The sequence below is a fragment of the Anopheles stephensi genome, unplaced genomic scaffold, assembly GCF_013141755.1.
Source record: "Anopheles stephensi strain Indian unplaced genomic scaffold, UCI_ANSTEP_V1.0 ucontig59, whole genome shotgun sequence".
In the NCBI taxonomy this organism is placed as follows: domain Eukaryota; kingdom Metazoa; phylum Arthropoda; class Insecta; order Diptera; family Culicidae; genus Anopheles; species Anopheles stephensi.
In genome coordinates this window covers 1-25,594 of record NW_023405426.1, presented here as the reverse complement: position 1 = coordinate 25,594, position 25,594 = coordinate 1, and the positions used below count along the sequence as shown (strand labels likewise).

At 50.6% G+C, this 25,594-nt stretch overlaps 3 protein-coding genes, 1 non-coding gene and 1 pseudogene across 7 annotated transcripts; 3 read left to right on the top strand and 2 right to left on the bottom strand.

Annotated features, from left to right (window-relative positions):
- Positions 1–269: 269 nt before the first annotated feature.
- Positions 270–15,713, top strand: LOC118517168 (myogenic-determination protein-like). Its single transcript, XM_036063065.1, has 6 exons — positions 270–2,365; positions 3,501–3,623; positions 3,705–3,785; positions 14,846–14,924; positions 15,251–15,402; positions 15,444–15,713. The coding sequence occupies exons 1-6, from the start codon at positions 1,808–1,810 to the stop codon at positions 15,711–15,713; spliced, it is 1,263 nt and encodes a 420-aa protein (XP_035918958.1). The 5' UTR covers positions 270–1,807.
- Positions 401–566, top strand: LOC118517177. The gene has a single exon (XR_004908268.1). It is a non-coding gene; the product is annotated as a U1 spliceosomal RNA (small nuclear RNA).
- On the bottom strand, positions 2,361–22,345 carry LOC118517172. Of its 4 annotated transcripts, XM_036063079.1 has the most exons (4): positions 22,263–22,345; positions 21,865–22,190; positions 21,646–21,791; positions 20,640–21,057 (listed from the first exon to the last, which is right to left on the bottom strand). In XM_036063079.1, the coding sequence occupies exons 1-3, from the start codon at positions 22,330–22,332 to the stop codon at positions 21,654–21,656; spliced, it is 534 nt and encodes a 177-aa protein (XP_035918972.1). In that variant the 5' UTR covers positions 22,333–22,345; the 3' UTR covers positions 20,640–21,057; positions 21,646–21,653. The 4 variants fall into 4 exon arrangements, with proteins under 4 accessions (XP_035918971.1, XP_035918972.1, XP_035918969.1 ...); XM_036063078.1 differs by lacking the exon at positions 20,640–21,057 and adding an exon at positions 2,361–2,529 and having other exon boundaries at positions 21,865–22,345; XM_036063076.1 differs by having other exon boundaries at positions 21,865–22,345.
- LOC118517175 (lysosomal acid glucosylceramidase-like) lies at positions 16,022–18,371 on the bottom strand. Its single transcript, XM_036063083.1, is given in 5 exon segments — positions 16,022–16,247; positions 16,324–16,519; positions 16,522–17,733; positions 17,820–17,859; positions 18,309–18,371. Coding segments are annotated over 5 exon segments (1,611 nt in total). The 3' UTR covers positions 16,022–16,147.
- A 640-nt stretch (positions 22,346–22,985) lies between the features above and the next one.
- On the top strand, positions 22,986–25,484 carry LOC118517167 (annotated as a pseudogene).
- Positions 25,485–25,594: the final 110 nt, after the last annotated feature.

Sequence of the window (25,594 nt, the reverse complement as noted above, 5' to 3'; positions counted from 1 at the left end):
CTTTCCTCACCTGCGTCATACCACGAACGAGGTATTCAATTGTTTGCAGTGAATGGGAATCGAGCCGGTCGGCCAAAACTAACATACACGCATTGATTGTCTAACATGGAAGACATTCATAGCGCTTCAGCACAGCATTCTGTTGTATGTTTTCTTGGCCTGCTTTGTTGGCCCGTACCCGGTGTATTGTGTCTCTTTCACTCTTTCAGCACTAGCCGGTAGAGACGATTGTTTGGTTCTCTTTCACACATGCTCAGAGCATAGAAGAATCGGATAGAACAGGCATGCGTGCGTACGCGAGCATAAATGGATGGGAAAAAGATGCGAGCGTAACAGTAAAGCATCGCTAGCGGAGCACGCGTGTCGCGAATGGGGTGGTTGGTTGTGACGGGAAGAAAGCATACTTACCTGGCACAGGGGTTACCGTGATCACGAAGGCGGTTCCCCCAGGGCGAGGCCTGGCCATTGCACTCTTGGGCTGGGTTGACCCCTGCGATTATCCCTCATGTGGATAACTCGTGTGCGCAATTTTTGGTAGCCGGGAAGTGCGTCCGCGCACATCCCGATTTCATTTCAATAAAAACCCTTAAAAGAACTTAATAAGTGTGTGAATATTTTGTATACGTGGTGAAGAATTCATTGAAGTGTCATGTACGAATATTCGAATAAAACGTAGACTGTAGTTCATGAATGACACCTATACAGATTATAGGACCAGAAAAGCCTTGATGGAAAGTTCCAGTACGCCAACAGCGAAGTATCGAATCCAGCGTTCTTATCGCGTGTACGTTCAGAGCGAAGTATCATACCGCCGCACGCACACACACATGGCCTGCAAGTAGCTTAATCTACAAGACTAGACTGGTACCAGCAACGGGTAAAGCTTTTCACGAGCGCATTCAACGCAACGCTGCCAACAGAATGGGAAAACTCGACGCTTTCGCATTTTCCGATGGGAGGAGCCAACAGTCGGTTCATGTTCTTTGTTCCGTTTATGCTCAGCGCACAGTCAAACCAAGTCAACGTGCTCACACATCCGATGGGAGTGAGATAGTTTTCATTGAACCGAACATCATCAATGACAGTTCTAGGCAAAACAAACAAATTCCTCTTGAGTGTTTTTTTTCTCTCTTCTCGAATCCACCATAAACATCGAATGAAATGAGGAAAGTAAAAGGCGAACGACCAAGAAAACATGTAAAACGACTCCTGATCTCTTGCTACTGAATGGTGGCAGCAGCTGCCTGATGTGTAACAGCGGTTACCACGGCAACCATGGGTCTGTGTGAGAGTTCGAAGGATCGATGTAAGGACAACATTACGGGCAATGTATGAATTTTCCGAGATAGAAAACGGCAAACCTCTAGTTGTCCCGTTTTAGCTCAATGTCCGACACACGGCCCAGCCGGGGCATCATGATCATCCTGGCATGCCGTGAAAATCTTGCACTACCTTGCTCACTTTTCCGGAGCACTCGCCCGCTTGACGTCTCGTTCGCACGCGTGTTCCGTGTGCGCACACGCAGCTCGACGCACTCGGGGTAGCGCCTGCGACTGTCACGCTTTTCCGACGCGAACGGTGATCAGTACGATCGTGCTTTTCCGCGGCGAAGGTATCGGGCCCTCCCCCATCTGGGTTGCGTACGTGATCGAGTGTGTGTGTGTGTGAGTGTGTGCACTTTAGTCGGAGTTCGCGCTCCTTACCAATTTCCAAGAATTCAACCTGCCGACAGGTCGCCGCAATGCGTGGTGGTTAGTGAAAGGTTCGCGCAGGAAGAATCTTCCGTTTGGTGGTTAAAACCAGTGTGATGACAAAGTTTAACCGTACGGTTGGCCGGAAGTCGGCGGTTAAGAGCGAGCTGGCAGGCTTCAAGCAAGGGTACGAAGTGGACCATCGTTCCTTCGGCGAACTCATGCCTACCGGTGCCGGTACAGCGATGGCGTCGGTGATGCACGGCGGCAAAGCGAATGGTGGCCACTGTGCTGTGAATGGTGCGATACACGGTGTGCAAAAAAGTGTTCACTCCCTGCAGGGTGGGATGGTAGCGGGTGGTGGTGGTTGTAATATTAATAATGGGGGTAGTGGTGGTGGTGGTGGTGGTGGTTACTTACATGATCTTAGTGCAGAGCAAAAGCTGAAACTCAACATCCAGCAACTTCACATCCGACAGAAACAGCTGCAGCTGACCGACTACGATGACAACAGTCTCAGCTCGGAGGAGCATGTCCTGGCACCGGCTGCCGGCTGCATGGCCAGTCCGAACCGGCCGTGCCTAACGTGGGCCTGCAAGGCGTGCAAGAAGAAGAGCGTTGCGGTTGATCGCCGGAAAGCGGCCACCCTTCGCGAGCGGCGTCGGTTGCGGAAGGTTAGTGTCATGCTGTCAGTGTGGCTTCCACAAAGCCATGTTTTACACACCGACTGCATGTGTTTTGCAACCGTTTCAAATATGGAATGTTTTTTGTAAATGTTTGCTGCGGTGTAGTTTGAGTTTTTGTAGGAATCAGCTCCTAAAGATCAGTCCCAGGAACGCTAGAAACAACAAACAAAGAACTGGTGAGGTTGTACTGCCAAAGAAGATTTCCACACAATTATACCACAACTGAAGTGTTTTAGAGTCGAAGGAGAAGGAAAACAAGTAACTTTTGACATAGTGTAACGATCACTCTGCAGCAATTTGGATCTATTCTTCTGTGAATTTGTAAATAACGATATAGAAATTGCTCACGACTCCAATCAATTTCACATGTATCTACGAGTGTAAGAAAACTTTAGAAATCGAGTGCATCAACTATTCATCTGGATTTAAAACGTAAACGTTCTAGTCCCATCCGAACCGTTCCCCTCGTAGTGAGTATACGTGGTATCATTAAGTGCAATAAGCTAGAAATGGCAGACATGACCTAGGAGGTTGTTGATTACAAAAAAAAAGAACAAATAGCGTTCTATGCCGTACGCGGGATAAGATAGATCAAGTCAAGCTGGTCAGAAATGATAGGCCAAGATTCTCTAAGGGTGAAGTAGCCACGTGCCTATTATTGTAGCCGGTATTTAGGGCTTCTCGTTTTTTAAAAATGTTTTCGTGGTCACAGCTATTTCTAAACAGCTGTTAAAAGCAACAAACAGTTTATTAGGTATATTCCTGAATGCATGGTTGAATATAATCGTCTAGCAGAGAAGGCTACATATCATTCGAAATAAAGGAGAGCATGATGAAGTAACGAATTGTTATATTGCTTTTGCTCTAGACTTTTCAAAACTTAGAGATCAAGTGAATGCTTTTAAAATTTCCAAACGCAGAATGAGCGATTGTTCTGATAAGATCCGGTATATAACACCTCACAGCGTATCACAAGGTCAAGTGACTTTTTCACTGCGGCTTAACTTATAAGAATGAGTTAGATTTAGAATACTTGCTTAAAGTTCGTTTATCAGAACTCAACTTTTTACCCCGGTCTTTGTCACGATTAATCTTCCTAATGCACAAACTTCCACACGCTCAGGTCAACGAAGCATTCGAAGTGTTGAAGCGGCGAACCAGCACGAACCCAAACCAAAGGCTCCCGAAGGTGGAAATCCTACGGAACGCCATCGAGTACATCGACAGTCTTCAGGCGCTTCTCGATGTAAGCAGCATCAACGGTTAAAAGGCCCATCATTCCCTCACTAACCGATTCCGCATTTTCTTCTCTCTCCCCACCATCCAGGAGACACCACCACTGCACCAAAGCTCGGACATCCTCCCGAACGGCACCAATGCAGCTCTTTCAACGCCCCAGGACTACATGGTAAGACCGGCCGCCACGAACTAATTAACGCCCGTAAAGCCGTTTGTCGCGTATCACTTCGCAGCTCCGGGGTGCTGCTCATTTCCATCAGCTGGCACCTTGTTCGGTTTCGGGCAAGGCACTTGTTGCGCCATTTCCAGACACCCATAACCCCCCCCACGTTCAATCGTCCATGTTTCGGAAATTTATCGTGATTTAATTGTTTGTTGATAAACATACCGATCGGTGCCATCTGGGTGTGGCGAGATTCGCGACCACGATCATCGTTGCAGCTTCGAAGCTACTTCCAACGACCGTGGGGACTTCCTTTCTTTTCCTTCCCAACCAAAAGCAACGGCATTCGGTGACAAGTGAACCGGCAAAAGATTTATGACACTGCCGAACGGAGGACCACCGATTTCATTAATCGTTGCTGGGTGGCGAGCTGCGTTTGTGTTTCAAATGCGTTCACTTTGTGTCGCGAGCGGTAGTCGCGATTGTCGTCCCACTGTGAGGTCCCAGCGATTCCCAAATAGGAACCCATTCCGTACGCCATGTTCGCCATTGCAGTTGTGGTGGCTGGAAGATTAATGTTTCTTTTCGCGAGATGGCAGACGGGATCCATCCGGTAGTGTGCGTGTTTGTGTGGGATGTGTGAAATTCTTTGCCCGCGATTTGCAAAACAACATCGCCATCTAACGTACTAAGAGCGTATGGTGAGGCACAGTGGCAGGGCGTTGTGGTGGATGATCACCTTTGGTGCAACCCGCAGTTCATGACACTGTCAGTTACGGGTGCGAAGATCCGGCGTTGAAAACATAATTAGTTCCATCTTCACCGCCCAAATGAGGGTGATCACCGCGAGAACTCGGGACAGCTGCACCGACCTGGGCAGCTCCATCCCAGGAGGGAGGGGCAGTGTGTGGAAGGAATTTTAATACGATCGGGGAACAATTTTTGCCACTATCTTTCTCCATGAGCCTCCCCTATCTGTGTGCGTTATTGGGATTAGAATTGGCGACCGATCCTCGGTACAAGCAAATGGTGCGGTCCAGCCCAACACCACCGGAGCTCGAGATTGTGTGATGAAAAATGTCCATTCATTTATTTTCTCGCTAGTCATAATATGTCAAACTGTCACGACAAATGTCAGCCCCAGTAGGCAGTACAATTAGCTTCGCGACCCTACCGCTGAAGAAGACGTTATTATTATCGGGCCGCGTCAGGAAACGCACGAACGTGACAGTGCGGCGATCACCTCCTCAGCAACCTTCCGAAACAACCGGGCACTGGCATGCAGCGATCCCCGTTGGAGCTAGCTACCGGGTTCGATTCCATTGCTACACTGTGTCACTGTCACTGCGTTCCGTCCCGTACCTACTCCGCTCTCGGCGGCTATCTTGCGGGAGCCTATCGAAGACCCATGTCTGGTTAGAGGGGGAGGACTTGAGCAAACAAACCGCACACGACGTCGCAGTCACGATCCGTGACATGGATCGTCGTCTTCGTCTGCTGCTATGCGCCGGGGCACGCTCATCCGGGGGCCCGTCTTGTACCGGGCTTGACAGCCTGTCTCGACGTGGAACACACACACACGCACACTCACTACTTTCTCGTCGGATCGTTACACGGCTCGATAACTTCATTCTGGGTTCGCTTCTCGGGCGATCCGCATTGATAGTGCGCGCTCGCCGAAGGAAACGATCGATCACAATTAAGAAGCAATCCATCGCAACCACGGCCGCCGATGTCGATGATCGAGAACGCCGTTTAAGCTGCTCCTTCGATTTGCGCCTGCAACGCCGCAATCCGTGTGCTGGGTGGCCGAAAGGATCATGCCGTGCCCAGGGATGATCGCACGCGAGTGACAACGGGTACAGCTCACTCCACCAGACATGCACACGGGGGTTGGGTTTAAATTTGGAACATGTTCACCCGTTGTCAGCAGAAAGGTGAACAAAAAAAAAAAAGAAGTCCTCGACTGAGAGCTGGGTTTGGTGAAATGACGCAGCGGTCGCCTCATCTTTTCAGCCAGTACATCGTTTTTAATGAGATTTAATTGCATGTTTCGATAAATTTGTCTTCACTGTGCCCGCGGGCGGATGCTTCCAGCAGCAGCCGCGTGCCCGCCGTACGTTACGCGACCTGAGTCTGCGAAACGGCACACGCGCGCGCGCGCTTGGTGGATGGTGATGCCGCGATGCCGGTGGAGTTCTGCGCGCATCTGTTTGCATCGCGATCGTTCCGTGCGCTTCTTTTTATCGTTCGTTTAATCTTCGACGACCATCTTCGCCATCGTCGTACGGTCGTAAAGTTACGGGATGATGAAAATTGTCACATCGAGGATGAAAGGGAGATTTTGTGCGTGTGTGAGTGTGGAAAAACTCTCTTAATCTCACCCCCCCCCCCCCTCGGCTTCTCGGCGATCTTGCTTTTTTATTTCTTTTTGTGACCCCCGAACGAACGGCAGGCATGTTTTGCGGTATGAAATACGGTGTGCTCGCGCGTAATCTAACATACGGCGTCGTTAGTCGCCGATTTCCCCGAACACGTTAAAAGGAAATCCGCCCTTTCCAGATCGTTCGAGCGGAGGTTTTGGTACGATCATCTTTCCTTGTTTCTTCTTCTTCGTTTTTCCGTGTCGCCGGCATGCCGAATGCCAACGGCGCAACAAGGTGTTTCTGCTTACACAAGCTACAAGCTATGGCTTCGTGGTGAATGTAAAATGCAACATGTTTGTGGAAGCCAAAGTCGATGTTAAACATATTGTAATCTGTGTTTAAGAATTGTTTGTTTTTGGAAGAGCAACAGGAAGAGTGTATTCAGACCATTGTAAATTCGAGCAGCAGTCGTTCCCTTTGCTTAAAGAATATAGAGATGCTCACAGGATGCGGATCAACATAGGAGCGGAAGGAGCGTCCGCTCGGGACCTTATCGGTGAGGTAAATCAAGGTGTGTCCCTCTCACATCACAGTTAGAAGGGCCTCAGACTGCCATTCCACTCGGGGCCTCCAAATATCTTGACCCACCACTGTATCGACGGCATCACTCTATCTCAACTTGGGCCTCCTTTGTCCACGAGAATGGACTAAAAAGACTTGACCGACAGAATTGTCCGGTATCCTTCTCATGACATTAGCCACATCACATCACGTGGAGCTAACACATCTTGTAAGGTTATTCTTCTCGAAGATGAGGCTAAGAGGCTTTGTTCAATTTTGGACAGAGTCCAAGACTCAGAGAAAATCCGTCATTGCTATGAAGAAGCCACAGATCGGTTTGATAAAGATACAGAGGTTACACGAGAGGAGGTCTATGGTGCGAAAGACCCTGATGCTGGCTCTTGGAACCTTCCGAGTAACCCGTAACCAACAAGAAACTTACCACGACACTTTTCAACTTCTTTGGTTTCTTCGAAGATGAGGCCACTTAGATGACAAGAGTTCTTGAAAGGTGAGGTTCCTTGGCCGCCGACGGTTCTTCGACTTCTCTTTTGGTAGGCCAAGCCTTTTGGGCGATTAAGCCACTTGTTTGCAGAGGCCTTTTCGTCTCTTGTTAGGCAAGTACTCTCGGTGTTTGAGAATGGAACAAGGAATGGCTAGAAGCTTGCACGTCGAGACCCCTTCGATAGCATTTTCCCACCCGGCCACTGTTAAACTCGGCCCTTTGCCCAACCATTCTGCGTGGAAGAATGAAACAAGTTCTTTCCACTGAACCGGTTATCAGCTTTGGTTGTGCACCAACTGTATGATTCCGTTCGATGTTAATGGTTGCACCCACATCCACCTTTAAGGCGTTAATTACACAAAACAGCTCACATTCCCCTGCATGCCTGCACTTCACAAACGATCATGTAACGCTGTACATGATCGTTTTGACACTGACCGGTCCTATTAGTGCTTTACTGCTCACTTAACGTTCACCGACACCTCGGTAATGCGTACACCAGCCACACCAGTACGTTCCACTTTCTGCTTTCATCCACATCCGGCCGGCCGCATATCATCCGCATGGATCCGCGGCGTTCACACCAAAACCAAATCGACGAACGAATCGTAATTCTTGCCGACCGCCCTTGTCACCGGTGGAATGTGAATCTGCGCATTCTTTTGCGTGCCGTGCCGGGTTTCCTAAGTTCCGCTCGCTCGCTCGCTCGATCGGTGACTGTCGATCGCCCGGCGGATGGATCCCGGCATGTTGACAAATTCCTCCAAGGTCAGCCATGTTGTGTCCCGCGGGTGTTTGGCGGTCCGCTTGCTTGTAGGCCCATCGGATGAAAAGTGGTCAAGCGTTTGTTACAACTGTCACGACGGGCACGGCTCCCAGCTACCGAAGCATATGCGCGTCCTCGGCCTCAAAAGCATCAAAGGAGGCTGAGATTGTGAGAAAAACCGTTCCTTTGAATTGCATGTTTTTCGGCTGACATTCCCAGCTATGCTCGTTCATTCATTATCCACTCTATGTCTGCCCGCTGTCTCGCTTCCGTGTTCCGCGTGCCACAGCACCCTCAAAGCTGCCTCAAGGTGCTTGGCTGCAAAGGAACTGACGGGAAACAAATCGCCAAAGATTCGGCGATCGTCCGCCACGGTTACTGTCATCTTTCATTTTGTTGGAACAATTCTATCGGCGGGTCACGAGGTGGACGTTTCGGTATTCTAAATCGGTTGTTTGGCTTTTCCATGATGAGGTAAATTAATCTAACTCAAGCCCTCGCTCGCTCTTAGTCGGTTAGCGTCTTGAGCGTTAATTCAAGTCCATTCGTCGCGTGGAAGTGCTGCGAGTGATCATTTAATACCGATTACTAAGTGGCGAGGCTTTGTTTGTCCGGCGAGTGCAAAATAAATGGGAAGTACATTTCTTATCCGATGAGCGTGTTTCGGGTGAGTGTTTTTTTTATCCTTTAAAATTATGCACCCTTCACAGTTATGGCCGGGCAGGGGGTTCGGTTGTGGTTATTGCCGTGTGCCAACACAATTGTGCTGCTGATCACCAACACCTTAATCCTTTGCCATTACTATGGCTTTTGCCTATTTTAGCCCACGGAATGATAGTAATTTCTCATCTAATCACACGTTCGCTGTGCCGGGGCATCGGAAGCAGCGACCGGCACTTTCGGGCGACCGTTCAGCCCCCGATGACTGCTGGTAAGCCGCTTGACTCAGCTGGGATTAATTAAAACTCCACCGCCGGCACGGTTCTGCCCGCAGCTAATGAGTATGTGCTAATTGTGCGCACCACGTTACCGAAAGCAGCTTCTTCTTGGTGCCGCCGTTGCTCGGGTGGATAAGAAGTGTAAGGTGTTAAAGTTCATTAAGGTTGAGTTGAATCCCTTTGCGGAGGAGAGCGATCGTCGTTTGCGCCGTCGCTTGAGATTCTCCCTTCTTTACTGAATGAACGATTCGACTCTTAACAAACAAAAAAAGCAAAAAGGAAAGGAAATCCCAGCACGGCTCGCGGGCCCGTCAGTTCCGATGCTTCGGTTGCTTTGCGTGGCTTTGATTAATTAGTGAATTAGCCCTACACTAAGTGCAATTAATTAGCTCCCGTGCCACTCGGGACCGATATCAAAGGGTGCAAACGCACGCACGCACCCGCTCATGCAAAACGCGGCCAAGGAAGCGGCGGCATCTTGGTGCCTCTTATCTGACAGCTCGGTGACGCGATAGAAACACGCCCGCCACAGCCTGGACAACCCCTCACATCGTACGGTGCGTGATGCGATAAGTTGCGTTTGCAAACTGCACAGGACCGATGGGGCACTGAATAGAGATGGCGGCAGTGTAAACATGGCAACGATGGTCAAACACACCCACACCACACCCAAACACCAAAGTTAGCGAAGCGCCCTCGAATAGTTGGAATTTAAATTAAGATGTTTACCGATGGCAATTACCTTTTCCCCGCTTTCTGGACGAATGTATCGAACGCCACGTTTAGATGACGCAGTTCGGTGTAGCTCGGAATGTTAGGAACCGACCCACCGCTGGTCGATTCCTTAATCAAGACAAGAACTGTGGTATGTACCCGAGTGGTATGACCATCGCCATCGGCTAATTGCGGTAGCATGCAATGTTAATGATTTCATTATAGCATTCCAAAACAACGCGGCATTCAGGTCCGTGGTGGGACTTTTTTTTTTGTTGGTCGGAGCTCTTGAGGACTTGGGTTTCGATGAGCTACCTACCTATTTCTAGAAAATCCTTCTGCTATTTAAGGAATTCTGAAACATCGCAATTGCAGAATACAGGTCAGTTTACTACTGGTCGTTGTAAGACCTCTCCTAAGATCCTTGATCGTCTCGCCATAAGTATTAGGGTTGTATGTCTATTATGAAGTACGTTCGAGGTATTCATACGAGACCTTTAAGGGCCAGTGATTGGATAGTTGGTTCACACGGCAGGATCGGTGGTCAAATCCCATCCAGACCGATACCCCGTACTATCCTATCCGTACTGGGGCTGACTATCCAGCTTCGGGTAAAATCAAGTCACAGAAAGCCAGAAATGGCAGACCACGAGACCTTTAGAGGTTGTAGTGCCTAGGAAGGAAGGATGCTTTTGATACATGATCAACTAGAACATGATCATCTCTTCCACAAGAAGCGATCAAGTGAAACTCCCCTCAAAAGTATCACTGATAAGTAAAAAAGCAACTAACTTAAATTCAATTTTGGACTGTACGCCAGATATTTTTACAGGAGAAAATTGTCGTCTCCGTTCTGCTCGATTTGCTCGATTTGCCTACCTGAAGAAATGTTCCGTACCTCATCAGCCGGGTGACTTCCCGCCAGACTTTATTGGGCATGGATTTATGGACCGCGTATCCGACGGTCCGACGATTGACGACCGCAAATGCATAACATTTGGCAGCTCGCAGTGGTCGACTTGTGGTCAGCTTTTAAGAGCTCTTGTCATAAAACAACGGAAGCAACCTGGCAGTCGAGCAAACTTTGTGTTTTTTTTGTACGCACTTTTCGCGGTCCACTCAAAGCGGACGATCGTATCACCGGGAGAGCAAAGAGCATGATTAACAAATTATGATCTAATTAAGCGAGATTAATCATTCATTTGGGCAACGCATGTTCTTTGATCTTTCGTCACATACCTGGGCTTGCAGCTTCGAGTGGTGAGACGAAAGGGAGCATGGGTGGGGGGGGGGGGGAGGTAGATCTGTCGTCTGCCTTGGACATATATCATACAGGATATATAGCTTGGGGTGTCGCTTTGCGCAAGCGAGTTTGGAAAGATTTTACGAGAGGCTGACGACGACGACGGGGACCGAGCGGCACGGTAACCGGGGATCATATCTTTCAGTGAGTCATTGTTGTTAATCCACCAGCCTGTCTACCGCACTGGCGGAGAGCAAGTTTATGGGCAACAATCGTACAACAGTCTGGCCTCTCTAATCTAATGCCCCATCGGGGAGGAGCGTCGGTGCGTCCGAGGCGGTTGATGGTGTTTTATATGCGATCGGCATCCTTTCCCCCGGCCAACGTTGGTAGAGGGGAGGTCGCAGTGGACGCTACTTTACGACCGATCTGTCAGCTTCGGCAAAACACACACACACGGGGTACGGGGCAAATAATTTTTAGCGTAATAAATTTCACTTCACACCTTCACCTTCCCGGCCACATCTTGGCAGACCCGAAGCATCATCATCTTCGTGGCCATCATAAGTTTTTTTTGAATTCTGGAAAAGTTTGTTAGTGACAAAAACAAAGTCCCCCCCGGGCTCCGCGGCCACGTGACAGTGGCCGACTAGAACCAACAAATAGATGCTTGCTTGCGCTTGTCTCTCCATTTGTTTCTATTCGGCTGCGCTGTGAGGCAAGAAAAACAAAAGGAATCGTGTTGCTTTTTTTCCTACACGGCCATTTGTAACGTGGAGCGCTCGTTTCGAGGATGACTTTTTTCAATACTGGCACGCACCGGCATCCAAGCGCGGCTCAATCTCGAGTAAATAAAGTATTAAGACGTTAAGACTGCTTATTTTTAAAAGTCGCTCTCGCCCGCTCGATTGCTGCAACCCAACCCAATGCCTCCTAATGCCCCGCACTCGTTTGACATTCGTGTCGTTGGATCCCCCTCCTGATCCGTCCGTCCGTGGCCATAATTTCTCGATAAATTATTTTTTAATATTTCCTCCTGGATTACGCCGTGAAAGAGTGTGGTGGTGGCACGCACGTCTACCCGCGTCCCTAATCCCGCGGCCCGGTCTGGCGGAATGTTTTGAATCTGTCACGGAGAGTAAAAGTTTATGAATTCCGCCACGCCGTCATGATAGGAAATCCCCGGGGTCTCATGAAGAAAAAAGAGTATGAAAAATGATACCTCGTTGTGTACGATCGCGATCAACGGCGTAAGTCGTCCGCTGAGAGGTTGACATTCGATCGTGCTTCTACTAACACGGTAGCATCCCTCAAATTGTCCTCCGGCTCGGCGCTGATGTTCGCCGTACACCGACCGATGCTGTTGGTACTTGAAACATCGGGCCCGTTGCCGAGGGTCGCGCCCTGGAAACTGCTGGAGGCAACAACCACTTACCCACGACACGGACACGGTTAACTGCTTCGCGCTCGTTCGATTGATAGTTGTCACCTTGAGAGGCGTTGTGCGCGCCTCTGCCCAACCTGACGACGCTCCGGGTTCGAAGAATTGTTGGAGAAATGTCGGCTCGGCTCTCGAGCGAGCCTGGGTGGAAGACAGGGCGGGCAGCAAAAGTGTGTACAGGGGGTGCAGTGCGATCGGGCCCGGCACCCGTAGCATACAAATAGCTGACTGTCTAACGGATACATGATTTTGTAATATGTGACTCTAAATGCCATCCTAAATCTTACGCTAAGTGGTCCGTATTATAGTCGACACTTCTGTTTCGGGCGCTTCTTACGCCCCGTTCCTCTCCGGCGTTTGCGCACGCTTCGCCCATCTGGCGTCGGGCAGCAGGACCGATCTTCCGAGCGACCGAAAAACTTGCGCGACGTGACGCCATCGAACCGTATCGGTTTTCCGACGCGTTCACACAGACTGCCTACATTGCCGCCGCAGTTTTCGGCGTGACGGTTGTAAACTGTGTCATCCGCGGGTATCGATTCGTCAAAAAGGGGGCGAAAGGCAGCGCGATGTTGCCCACCGGAGAATAAGTTACGCACCCGGGTTGGTGCGCCCTTGAAAGTAGCATTCGAACGGATGAGTTGTTGGTTCACATTACGATAACGCGACAGAGACCGGACGTGAGTGCTTTGGAGGAAGAACGGGCCTTTTTTTTTGTTGCTGTTGTTGAGAGCCCAATTCCCAAACGGATGCGTTTCGTGTAGCACACAATTGCTACTCGTACATCAACATAAACAAGGATACGTTTGTAAATTTGGGTATAACCCATCTCGCTACATCCCACGACGACGGTGGTACAAGCGTTGGTGAGCCAGGAACTTGAGAGTCTTATCAACGGCCAGACTAATATTAGATACAGGCTTTGCCGATGGGCATTGCCCCTGTATAGATTCATGTTAAATGGGGCGCAATCCTCTTGAGACTTGAGAATCCGCCACTCGACGGCGTTATCACGGCAATCAACACCTCATTTCGCAGAACCATCAACCCCTCCGAGGATCCGTCACCAGAATTGACCGTCACCATCGTATCGCTTCCTGGTTCCTGGTGCTCGCACGCGCTCCCCTTCTAAACGACGGACGATTCCCGCCCATAAATCGTTTATTTTATGCAGACAATTTTCGCACTCACTCACCCGCGGCAGACCTCGGCCGTTCGATGCTCTGCCGACTAATTGCATCGTAAATGCCACCGGGTTATGCGCGCATAGAATGGGATCTTTCGGAATCCCTTAAAGTGTGCAATTAACCCGCCAGCGGAGTCTGTTGGGACGCTTGGGATAATTGTTTCTTATCGGGCGACCCGAATTGTTCAGGTCCGCGCCCTATCAATTGGTCGATCGCTGCGTGCGTAAGGATTGTAAGGGCCCTTGAGCCTGTCACACACGCACACCCGTTTTCATCCGCGATCAGCATTATTGTTGATACCGATCGCCGACGGGATGGCCTCGCGGACAGGCGGACGCGAATCAAAAATAGATTGTGCCGCGCGCGTTCTCGCCCTCCCGGATGGGGTATAGTTTGTAAATTGTCGCGTATCGCCATAGCTCAATCTTTCGTCTCCTCGCGCCATTACTCCGCTCCTGCTCGATCGCTCGCCCTCGGCACATCGGTATCGACCGACCCCAGGCAAGTATCGTTTGATGTTTTCTGTAGAGTTAAATGGCACACACCCAAAACATAAGATTCTTCCCCCCAGCCGTCCCGGTTTCGGTCCCTTTTTCACCAGGTCTCCGAGACGGACAGCGTAATACATACCTTTTGTGTCACCCATCCACTACGACACTACGTCGAGTGATCGTGATCGTCCCGGGGTACGAAACACTCTGGCGCTCCCCTCTTCTGGCCCGGGCGGGGCGGTTAAAAGATATGGCCGACGACTTCATTTTATTTTATTGCCGAATGTCATCTTTTTTAATTGACGTTATAGAATCGCTTGTCGTAAACGCTTCGGCTAAGGTGGTGTGTGTGTGTGTGTGGGGTGCGATTGTGTTTGCTGAGCCGAGCAACCAGCCGAACCCGCACCCGGAGGGATTTCTTTTGGAAGGCGACGCATAAAAAGCTATCGCCAGAATAACTTACACTAAATTAGGCATCACAAATGTCAGTTTGTACGTGCGTGGTCCCCACGAACGCCGAGTGCGCGACCGTTACGTGGAATCTATTTTCGGGTTCACACATATTTACGGAAGCCACGCAACAGTCACACCGCGCGCGCGGTTGATGAAACCTGGACGGGGATCCGTGAATCAAATTCCGAATAATGGATTGACAGTGGACCGGGGGTGCCTACTGGCACGAATCGGTGAATCGGTACCGTGCCTCGCTGACGGTACGGTGAGCGGACAAATTATCGTCATGTCTACAAGCTCATTTAGCGCGGGCCGGATGAAACACGGGCCACGGTTGTGGCAATGCTGCGCACGTCGGTGGAGCAACATTACAGACTTTCCTTTCGTTTGTCCATTTACAGAACTGCTGCTCCAACAGTTACCTGCGCGAACGCTTAGGACAACTGGGAAAGGACAACGACCGGTACTCACCCTTGACAGGTAGGATTATTGCGGAGGCGCGGGAACAGCACAGCCCATCGTACGCCACACTATTGCCGCTCGGTCCCGATGGGGGAAAGGAAATGGTGGTGCCGGGTTAGAGCGCGAAGCCCGCCAACCATGTCGGCAAATTAGAAAAATTATGCATTCAACCGTACGTTGATTTATCATCACTTGACCGAGCTCAGGCAGGAGGCTGCAAACGGGGCGAGATTCTATATTTACGCCAGGGCTGCTCTCTTTTTCCCATATCCTTTACCCTGTGTGGGTATATGCACCAAGGACACCCGTAAACACTCTCGCGTTGTTTTCTTCTTCATCCCCAGGGTACAATTCAAACATCACCTCCGCATCTGTGGCCGGTTCTAGCCTGGACTGTCTGAACCTGATTGTGCAGAGTATCAGCAACGCCCCGCAGCCATCCCAGCAGCTGCTGCCACAAACAGCCTCCCTGTCCGCGCACACGCCACCAGCGAACGTTCCCACCACACATCTGAACGGTGGCACATCTTCCGGCAGCGGATGGATCTCAGATACAGCACCAAGCAACACCAGCACCAGCATCAACACCATTCGCTGCTGTACGGGTCGTTCTGTTCGCCCTCTCCAGCATCCTCATCGTCCTCTTCGTCCTCTCCTCTTCGTCACCTCATCCTCGTCATCGTCGATTTCTTCCGCATCCTCCTCGCCATGTCACCGGTGGTGCTGGCCGGAGCGCATCATCCGCACGGGACCATGGGAAGCAACCGAACCGTGGCACCACCGACGACATCCGTTGCACTCCCTTAGCTCGTCGCTCCGGCACAGCGAAAATTGCAAAAGTCTTTAATTAGTTGTACATACTTGCTTAAGTGAAGGCGCACAGACCCACACAGACCCGCAACAATGGGGTGCTGGCGTTCGTGTGCCGTGTATGAAAAGAGGTATTATTAGTGTAACAATCCTTAAGTATCCTAGCCTAGCGTACCGAGAGCCGCCGAAAGCGCACTAAATTAGGCGACGAATAAATCATAACCTTTCAAATGCAGAACGCGCGCGTTACCATTGGATACCGTTGGCCCCAGTGCCGAGATGATGATGACTTTACAATGCACCAGGTATGTGAGAACGTGCGCCCGTTCGCTGGGGTGGGGGTTTATTCTTTACTCTACGATCTACGAAATGTTGCGAGGCGATCGTTTGCTGCGTTAGTCTTCACTGCTGGTTCACGTTCACATTCAGTCTCACAGATAAAGCAACGTATGCACCGATTTTGCCGGCAGCCTAACTCGCACACCGCCGTACCGTTTGTCCTCTATCCGGACGGTCGATTTCCAGTTGGCTCTAAAACAAAGGAACGAAGGAAGCTCGGCTTTATGCGCTCGTCTTCTATCACATTTCGGCACCGAGAGTCACTTACTTGTTGTAAAACACCAGGACGGTTCTCTTGTCCGGGCGCTCGAACGCCACGACTGCGACGTCGCTGCTCGACGAGCGCACCTCCAACCGTACCGAGCCGGGCAGTATGAACCGTGAAAAGTGTCCCAGCCCGTAGAATATGCTTGCAGCTCCACGCCTGACGCTCGCTGTGACGACGACGGTCACGATGACGGCACGCTACAGTTCGGGCCACCGCGCTCGTCAAGCAGCAGGTTCCAATCGATCCAGCCGTGCACACTGTGCTGCAGGTCTTGCATCACGTACAGTATGTACGACTCGGCCCGTTCCCACGACCCCAGGATGGGACGATGTTGCTGCAGCGGCTTATCGCCGAGCGATGCCTCCGTGTTGAAGATCAGCTTGTCCGGATAGCGTGCCGCGGTTTGATCGAGCAGTGCCGCCGGTGCTACACCGTCCCAGTACCAATGTACGGCCAATCCGTCCAGATAGCTCGTGGCGTTCGGGTGTCCCTGATCCATCAGCCCAAACCACCACGGGAAGGTGTACCGCTGGTCATCGCACCCGAACAGCTTCACATCGCGGACGGGCGAGTTTTTCAACGCCGGCCCAAGGTGCTGTCCTACCCACCGGCCCTGATCCGGTGCCGTCCAGCCCAGGCTCATGAAGTGGATGAAAAGAAAGCCGATCACACCGTTCAGCGGTTCGTTGCCGGTGGAAATGGCCCAAAAGTTTAGCCCGGCCGCGCGCATCAGCTCCAGATAGCGCACGTGATAGTCGGCCCAGGTTTGGTAGTACTCTGGCTTGAGTCGACTCGCGCCGGTCCACCCGTTGTTCGACTTCATCCATGGCGGTGGACTCCAGGCCGCCCCGATCAGCCGAACATCATCGTTGCCCGTCACTTCCATCAGCCGCTTGATCTGTGCCACCTTCAGCAAATCTCGCTCATCCAGCAGCGTAAAGTTCGACAGGTACGCATCGTTGATCGGCAGCTCGTTGTATGCCCACGGTTCCAGATCGAAGTCGCAGCCACCGATCGGCACGCGCATAAACCGATACCCGATGCCCTGCGTCCTGGAGTAGTACGCTTTGTAGAGACTTTCGCGCAGCGCACCATCGAGGCGGTTCAGATTGTGCGAAACCGCACCGGTAAAGGCACCACCGAACCCTTCCACCGTCTGGAAGCGTTTCAGTGGATCGAGAGTGATCGTAATGTCATCCGCCCGGAGCCGGTGCTGTTTGGTGCTTTGACGGGTGAAGTTGCCCTCGGTCTGGGCAAAGCGTAACCCAGCGCTGCTGCTGGACACGAGCACAAAGTTACCGAGCTCGGCCGGTTCGGTAAATTCCAGCGTGTCGCAGTACGTCACATTGCACACGCACACCGAGCCGCTCGCATACTGACGCAACGCGCATGGCAGGCCTCCCGCACTGACTACGATTACAGATGGAAGGCAGCCGTTACACAATGTGTTGGAGCGAACAAGCAAGCAGCACCAATCTATCTATACGCGCACTTACCAACTGTTGTCCGGAACGGTTCCAGCAGCAGCAGAAGGCACTACAAACCAGCAAGCACTCGATCGTCAGCGGCCACCGGCGGTATCGCATTGTCGCACTGTGCATGTTCAACTCAACACTGACCGCGCATGGCGAGCCCACCGGGTGGAATCGCAATCGGAGCAAATCACTTTCTCTGGTCCCATCCCCTTCACGATGGGTGGGGGTGAGTTCCACGATAACGCGCGCGCCACTCCCGATCGGAACACAATCGCTCGCATTCATTAACGCATGCGACGCAATCAGTTGACTGTGTGTGTAGATGCATACGACCGACAGATGTGGAGAATCGTGAGAAAAGAATGTAAAGATTCTTCCTCTCACCAAGCGCGTACAGCTGACGCTGCAAGCCGAGAATGGGACGTCTTGAAATGTAGCCGATCTGTGCGGCCCTATGATGGGTCATCCAAGCTATCCAAGAATAATCTCGGGATGTGTGTATGGACTTACCCAGGCTGACTGGCCAGTATAGAGCTTAACCACACTCATCCGCTTCATTTCAACGTGTCCCATTTCTGATGAGATCAGCTGTAAGCTTTGCTGTGCAAAATAAACCCCAAAGTCTCACAAGCTGTTGACGATGTGATTCTGTATGTGTGTGTGCCCGCATACGGCCGGAAGTAGCCCTAGAATTACCCAGCGCTAGCTTCCACTCCATACAATACCGTGACATGGGGTTTATCTGGCATACTGGCTACGGAAAAATGCCTTTGCTGTCGTTCGCCTACGCCAGACAGATACAACCGTGCGCGATGCATCGCGCGGGTTTTCTTGTGCCTGCGTACACTTTTCCGATGTAGCCTATCAAAACATATTAACGCGTGCAGTTGTCACGGACGCGTGACACGGCCTGTCGCACACGGACGCTAATGCCATCCGCGGGCAGGATTCGACCACCAGGGGTGGTGGTACGGTGACATCTTTGTCCGGAACATGTTAAAATAACAGCCGTGCGGTGTAGAAGGAAGCAACGTATTAATCTACTTATGCCGCCAAGAGCATTCGGACGGAGCAGGCAAGCGTTCAGCGCAGCACACATCATGCTAAATAGATCGAACAGCAAACAGTTTTTATTATCCCACGATTAGGTGTTCAATACTTCACTCACATTCATTCACAAGCGCTTAAGTTATGGCATATGTCTTCCTAAAACTTTTTACCCAATGGCTACAAAAACTGACCACCGGTTTTCTGGGAAGCGAATAGTCTTGCGATTTAAGATGGTTTAGATATCCATTTTGCCAGCAGCCATTCCATGACGTAGCTCACCAGTACACCCCGGCTGGGTCGTTCCGGTTTGTCACAGTATTTCGGTCCGTCTGAAATGATGCCATACTGAACGTACCGAATTTCTCCACCGTACAACCCGAGCGCTTGGTGCGGTCCGCCAGAATCGCCAGCACAGTGGTTGTTTTCCACCCACATCACCAGTCATCATGTATGTCCTTTGTGCATCATCAGTCTTTTCAGCGCGCTGCAGCACGCGTCGACCGTACTTTCTTCACATCCGTCATTCCCCACCACTGAGTGGGCGGTCGTCTGACATCTGAAGGGTCAGGTAAACCGGAGACAGATCGGCCAAAACTTTTCGCACCAGCTCTTCGGTTGATACATCTCAGCAGTCCAACGTCGTGTGTGCTAAAGCTGCAATTTTACTCTCGATACCATCTCCTGTATGTTCTGGCCGGGCAAATGTCGCTACCATTCGCTGCTTTGTAGCATGAGGCGGGCTTTTCCAGCAGTGATCCCCAACCGAACGCTCATGCAATCCCGCATGGATGCAGTGGGGGTACGTGAGGATGAATGATGATACAGCGTAGCTGCAGAACGATTTCGTCGTGTACACCAGATTTACCATCCACGGGAATTCCCCGGGCTCCGCGAGTTCACCGTTTTGGATTCTGTCGTTGTACACGTTCATACCGCACGGTAAGCTTGCCAGTTTCGCCGCATTCGGTGCGCGAGATTATGCGGTGCCGGTCCACGTGCACACCGCCACTCGTGTGGTTGTAGTCTTTTTTGCGGGAGTTTGTGCCTGTCCCGCTGCAAACTCTTGCCGCCACTAGTGAACCGGCGACACGTACTGTACTGTACAGCTCGGAAAGGCGGATGGCGGCACTTCCGGTGCCTGCTGTCACACAGATTTTTTGTGCTCAGCACAGAGCGGATCCGTGCAGCAGAAGTAATTCTGTGAACGGAACAACATCACGCATTACGAAAAAAAAAAAACGTCGGGAAAACGTCGCCCGAAAGCTTTTACCTTGTGCACGTGCACGTAGCAGGTTGTCTGCGACGGCAAGCATGAGATGTTGCGGTGGTCGACTGTAATGTTGGACATTGGTCGAGCAGTAACAACACGCACGGTTTCCCATTCAGACGGCATTCGATCTGACGGGCGGGCAGCAAATGTGCGTCTTCTTCTTGTCCCGCTGTACTGCGGGTTGGCAGATCTTGCGCAGCACCTCCTTCTTGAGGTGGTGTTGCGCGACAGTTCCCCCATTTGAATGCGCTTGTACTGCCTGCGGACAGTTGTCGTATCGGGAGGCATCGATCGTCCGGATGGTTGCATCCGAGTTGTACCGCATCCGCCCCGAAGCTTCCTGCTGCACCGAAACGAACCGGATTGTAGTCGGGAGTGTTGGTCACAACAAGAAAAAAAATCGCACAACTTACCAATCACGATCACTGTAACGATCAGTGGGAACAGATAAAACGAAACCATTTTGCTCCGTTTTGTTTGCACTCGACCGCACGGAAGCAAAGTTTAAGATCGACTGAAGCGTCGTGCTGTAAAGTTCTGGGATTGTCCCGATGGCGAACTCGCGCACTCGCGGATGGAGTCGGGGATTTTCTTGTGACGATTGCGGCGACGATCACACGCACATCGATGAGATTCGCTAATTACTACATACAAGGCATTTTTTTTTTTTTTTGGAGAGGCCGTCTTGCGAGAGGGTGGTTGTGACATGAAACAACATGCATCTGGTTCGGGTGTTTGGGTGGAGAGTAGTTCTACGAGTGGGATTCCTAGCCGGGGGACAGTTATGCAGACTCGGCAGCGACCGCAAAAAAAAAGGATTCCTTCGATAAGCCTTGCCGTTCTTAGTCACACAGCTGCTTAAAATCGGTCAAAAACTTATGCTGTAGCTGATATGTTGATCAGAAGTACCAACAAGTCCTATCAAACTCCGGCACGAAGCTGCGACCGAGAGAGAGAGAGAGAGAGAGAGCGCGAAAGGCTCCTACAGTAATGAGTTTCGCAGTAACCGAAAAAAAATTGCACAACGGATAAGACTTGCCGGAGACTTGGCAGACCAATAAATGGAACTCGACCGTAAAGAGTTTGCTGAACGGGTGTTGTTCCTGATAAGTACTCCAGTAAGCCCGTTACATAGGACACTTTTTGGTAAAACCCACTTCCGCTACGCATCATAACATTCCAGAAAACTTGATCATGATCACGCGCTGACTTCTAGCCGATGAATGCGAATATGAATTAAACCGACCGACAAAGTCGGATGTAATCGTTTGGCCAACAAATAATAACTACTTGCTGACTGCTGACAGGTTTTAAGACTAATTAAAAGGACAATCCCGTAAAGAATAAAAATTTAAGTAAGAATGGACAAATATAAACGGACCTCTTCCTTTGAATGGGATGGCGCGTAAAATTATGTATTCCGTCTTAAAAATAACGGTTTTCGCAATCCTTTCGAACAATCGATGGCCGATATTTATCTTAATAGTTTCGAAAAATGTTTTACATAACTTATACAACCCCTTTTACCTGGTACGCTAAAACTTAGTGTACTCGCTTTGCGTCAAAGCTTTCTTCATCTTGCGTTCCGAGAGCTTTCGCTTGCCTCTGTCCTTCGATCCGTGAATTAAAAAGCTCAACGTTGGGGCCGGCGAAGCCAACGCGCGGGTTTGCATCTGTCGATCGTCGAAAATTGTTTGTAAAATGGGACATCGCACCGTACTTACTGTTCGCCATCCCGGTACCTACCTCATTCGTTACGGCCGGTCGTGGAATCGGCGGAGATTGCGTAAGGATGGGATCCAGCTGGTTACCGATCGTTATTGAACCATGCTCCTCGACTGACTCGGACCCGACACTAGCGGACATTGCGCGTGTTTCGGGTGCACTGGGCAGTGTAGGATTGTGGTGATAGCCGCCTTCCGAATGTCCTGTCTTGCGGGCAGGCTGCAGCTCACCCAAATTGCCGGTTCCATTCGTTAAAATACGCTGCGACGTTTCCGATTTGCAGTAGTATTCGTAGAACTGTTCTAGCCGAATAATACACTGGCTGCAGATGGTCACGGGCAGCGTGTCTGAGTGCGTAATTGTTATTGGCAAACAGACGCGAATCTTGGTTAGCAAAAGCCTCCGTTGTGCGTACTCACTAAACAGGGACACCTGCAGCTCATCGTTCGAAAGGCAAATTCGGCAAATTGGCACGTTGGGAACGGACATTTTTCCCGGTAAATAATTTTGTTTTTCCCCTGCAACAACTGTCAGTTGGAATCGGATCTGCTCGACACGAACTGCGCGCATCTGCTCGACAGTATTCGAGCTGCGGTAGGTGCCAATTTGGTATCGAATCTGGTAATTCAATTATTTAGTTGTTTGAAATGAATACGCTTTATTTTAGCAAAAAATTATAATTTCCTTAAATTTGTAGCCATTTGGCGTAACTGAACCAATCCAAGCGAACGATTCCAATAATTTTGTACCCAAAACTGCTTTCCACAATATGCCACACGGGCGGCTGGATAGCTGCTCGAAACGGCATCAGACGCACTCTTAATGTACGGGCCAGCATCGACCGCACTGCTAATGACAGTTAATTGTCAATTTTACAAAAATACATACGAAAAAAGAGACTAATTACTTTTAATGGTTTAATTCGTCGAAGAAATGCTGTTTCTGGCATCGCGGCGTACCAGTTCGGAGGTGTCTTTAGGCTGAAAATCGATGGTCAGTGTACGGTGTGAAAAGTGCGAAAATTCCTCGACGAAAAGCAACCGCCCTGCATTTGCATTGCGCTTGCAGTACGCGCTAATGTTGTAATGAAAAAACGGCAACGCTCACCCCCCGAGGAACAACATTACCACGGGCCAGAACCAGAAGCAGCAACAACAGCATTTGAACATTCACTAGCTTGTACCATCGCGGACGGAAACTGTTTGTGAGCTGCGCTCTGGTCCTCACCATTTTGTTTCATATCACAACAGCAGGCGGACATTGTAAAAGGGGGGACTCCCTGTTGTGCCCACGGGCGCAAATCGCAAGGGTGTGCGCGGGTACGGCCCACTGACGGCCCAGTGTTTATTTATCAGCAACATAAGAAACAAACGTAGGCGAAGGTAATAACAACAAATCAACATTGGACCGTGCGCCACCCAGCACAATGTCGTCGACGGGACTGGTGGAAAAGTCGTTCGTCAACTGCGATGAGCTGTTCTACCTGAAGTGGAACAACTTCCAGAAGAACGTCAGCACCCAGTTTGAAAAGTTGCGTGAAGATGACGATCTGGTAGACATCACGTTTGCCTGCGAGGGCCGAATGCTTACGGCGCACAAGCTGGTGCTGTTTGCATGCAGCCCGTACTTTAAGGAGCTGCTAAAGGTAGTAGCGTGCCAGCACACGCAGCGTGTAGCATGAGTCTTCTCTAGCAGCGGAGTGTTTAACTCGAAAATTGCTTTCAGAAAAATCCTTCCCCGCATCCGGTGTTTTTATGAACGATGTTAAGTACGACGTACTGAAAGCCATTCTGCAGTACATGTACCTCGGCGAGGTGCACATCACCAACGAGAATCTAAAGGAGTTTATCAAAACCGCCGAAGGACTACAGATCCGTGGACTGAGCAAAGAAAAACAATGTAAGTAAAAGCGTTCGATGGTGTTTTGTTGCAATTGATCTATACCGGAACCGCTTCTTTCGGCCGTAGGGTGAAGTGATCATACCGACCCATCAGGATGTGCTCCGTCGCGACGAGAAAAATGACCAGATGCTGGACGAGTTCTGTCGAAAACGGGCCGGCATTGAGGAACTGCAATCATCCTCCGTACTGAACATAAAACGCGTCAAAACGACGGCAGACGGAACGATGGCGTCCGGTGGCGGTCAGGACGGGAATGGTAAGTGTACTTTCGATCGGAAATAGCAAACGGATAGGAACGTTTATACTCACTTATTTCGCAGTGGACGTAGAGCCGAAAGTGGAAATGGTGGAATATTTGGACAGTGAGGCAGGCACGCACCAGTCGCCAACGTACTGCAGTATGGAAACGTATGCCGATAAAAACAATCCTCGCACCACCATGAGCCATCTCGGAGCGATCAATAACGGTATGTGTTGAGCAACACATTTGCCCACCTTACAACTCTGACGATCTATTTTCCATCACGGTTTCAGTAGCCGGATTCACCCAAACTGGTGCCGCGTCCGTTTCCGGAGCGGGCACTAATCAACCCGGTGGCTCCGGCGGCCACAGCCATAATGTGCACGAGTACAAATCGGAGGACGACAGCAGTTGGATGGAGAAATCGCTCGACAACATCTCCGTCAACTCGGAGCAAAGCATGAAGTACAACAGTGGCGGCGGTGGCGGCAGTGGTGGTGGTGGCAGCGGGGGCAGCAGCGGCAACGGTGACAAAAAAAGGGACGCAGCAGTCGAAACAGCAACCGTTCGACCGATGACAAAGCGAACTGTCTCACGCCACGCTGCTGTCCCGTTTGCTCGCGGCTCTACTCGAACGTGTCCAACCGCGGCAACACATGCGATTGATACACAATCCGACGGCCGTCTGCTGCCCCATCTGCCAGAAGCACTTCAACTCCGAGCTCTACCTAAAGCGGCACTACTCTTCGATACATTCGATCAATCCTAACAGCACCGGGGACGGTGAGCTGGTCGACACGAAACCTCCAACCTCGCAGCTACAGCAGCAGCAGCAACAACAACAGCAACCACCTCCACAGCAGCAAGCTCCCCAACCGACGCAACAGCAACAGGCCAACAGCAGCAGCAGCAGCAACAGCAACAGCAGCAACAGCAACAGCAGCAACCTCAACAGCAGCAACCACCCGCCCCAACCGCAAACACGTGGAATCCCTACCACCATCACGATGCCTCACAGTTGGTGAATCCCTTCATCAAGTAATTGTACCGACGTTAACGATCGGTTGCCACTACACTACTACTACCACCACCACCACACCACTACTACTGTAGGGCTGCAGAGACAAGTTTCTGCCGCGTTTTTACTAGTATGGCTGACGGACGGCTGCTACGAGTGTACCTAATCCGCCGAATGGTCACTGTCACTCTCCCTTTCATCACCACCACCCCCACCTCAACCCCCTGCCAAACCAATCCGAGAATTGGCAGCAAGGTCGAAACAAACTCTCCTGGACCGATATATTCTAACGGACGTGCAATAATAAGAAAATCTAGCTCTACTGCTACCAACCATTACATCCGGCTCGGGAACGTAACGATTCATTCACGATGCATTGGCCAAAGTATGTGTAAAAACTGTACGCAACGGAAGGAAAAAGGACGCCAACCGACTAGCAAAGTGGACGGACCCCGAGAGAGTTGCCAAAATTGCACAAAGAAACGGAAGAGAGAGTGAGAAGAGAGAGAATGTTTCCTCGTTTTATTCTGAGGCTGACTTCGTTATTTCGTTCGTTGATTTTAAAGTTTTAAACGGTTTTACTTTAAGTT

Excerpts from the sequence above, each read along its gene's own strand:
- LOC118517168 (XM_036063065.1), top strand. The coding sequence starts at position 1,808 with ATGACAAAGTTTAACCGTACGGTTGGCCGGAAGTCGGCGGTTAAGAGC. Across the intron at positions 14,925-15,250 it reads CCGGTACTCACCCTTGACAG|GGTACAATTCAAACATCACC; the intron begins GTAGGATTATTG and ends CTTCATCCCCAG. Across the intron at positions 15,403-15,443 it reads CGCACACGCCACCAGCGAAC|CGGATGGATCTCAGATACAG; the intron begins GTTCCCACCACA and ends ATCTTCCGGCAG.
- LOC118517172 (XM_036063078.1), bottom strand. The coding sequence starts at position 22,332 with ATGTCCGTTCCCAACGTGCCAATTTGCCGAATTTGCCTTTCGAACGAT. Across the intron at positions 21,792-21,864 it reads GACCGGCCGTAACGAATGAG|ATGCAAACCCGCGCGTTGGC; the intron begins GTAGGTACCGGG and ends GACGATCGACAG.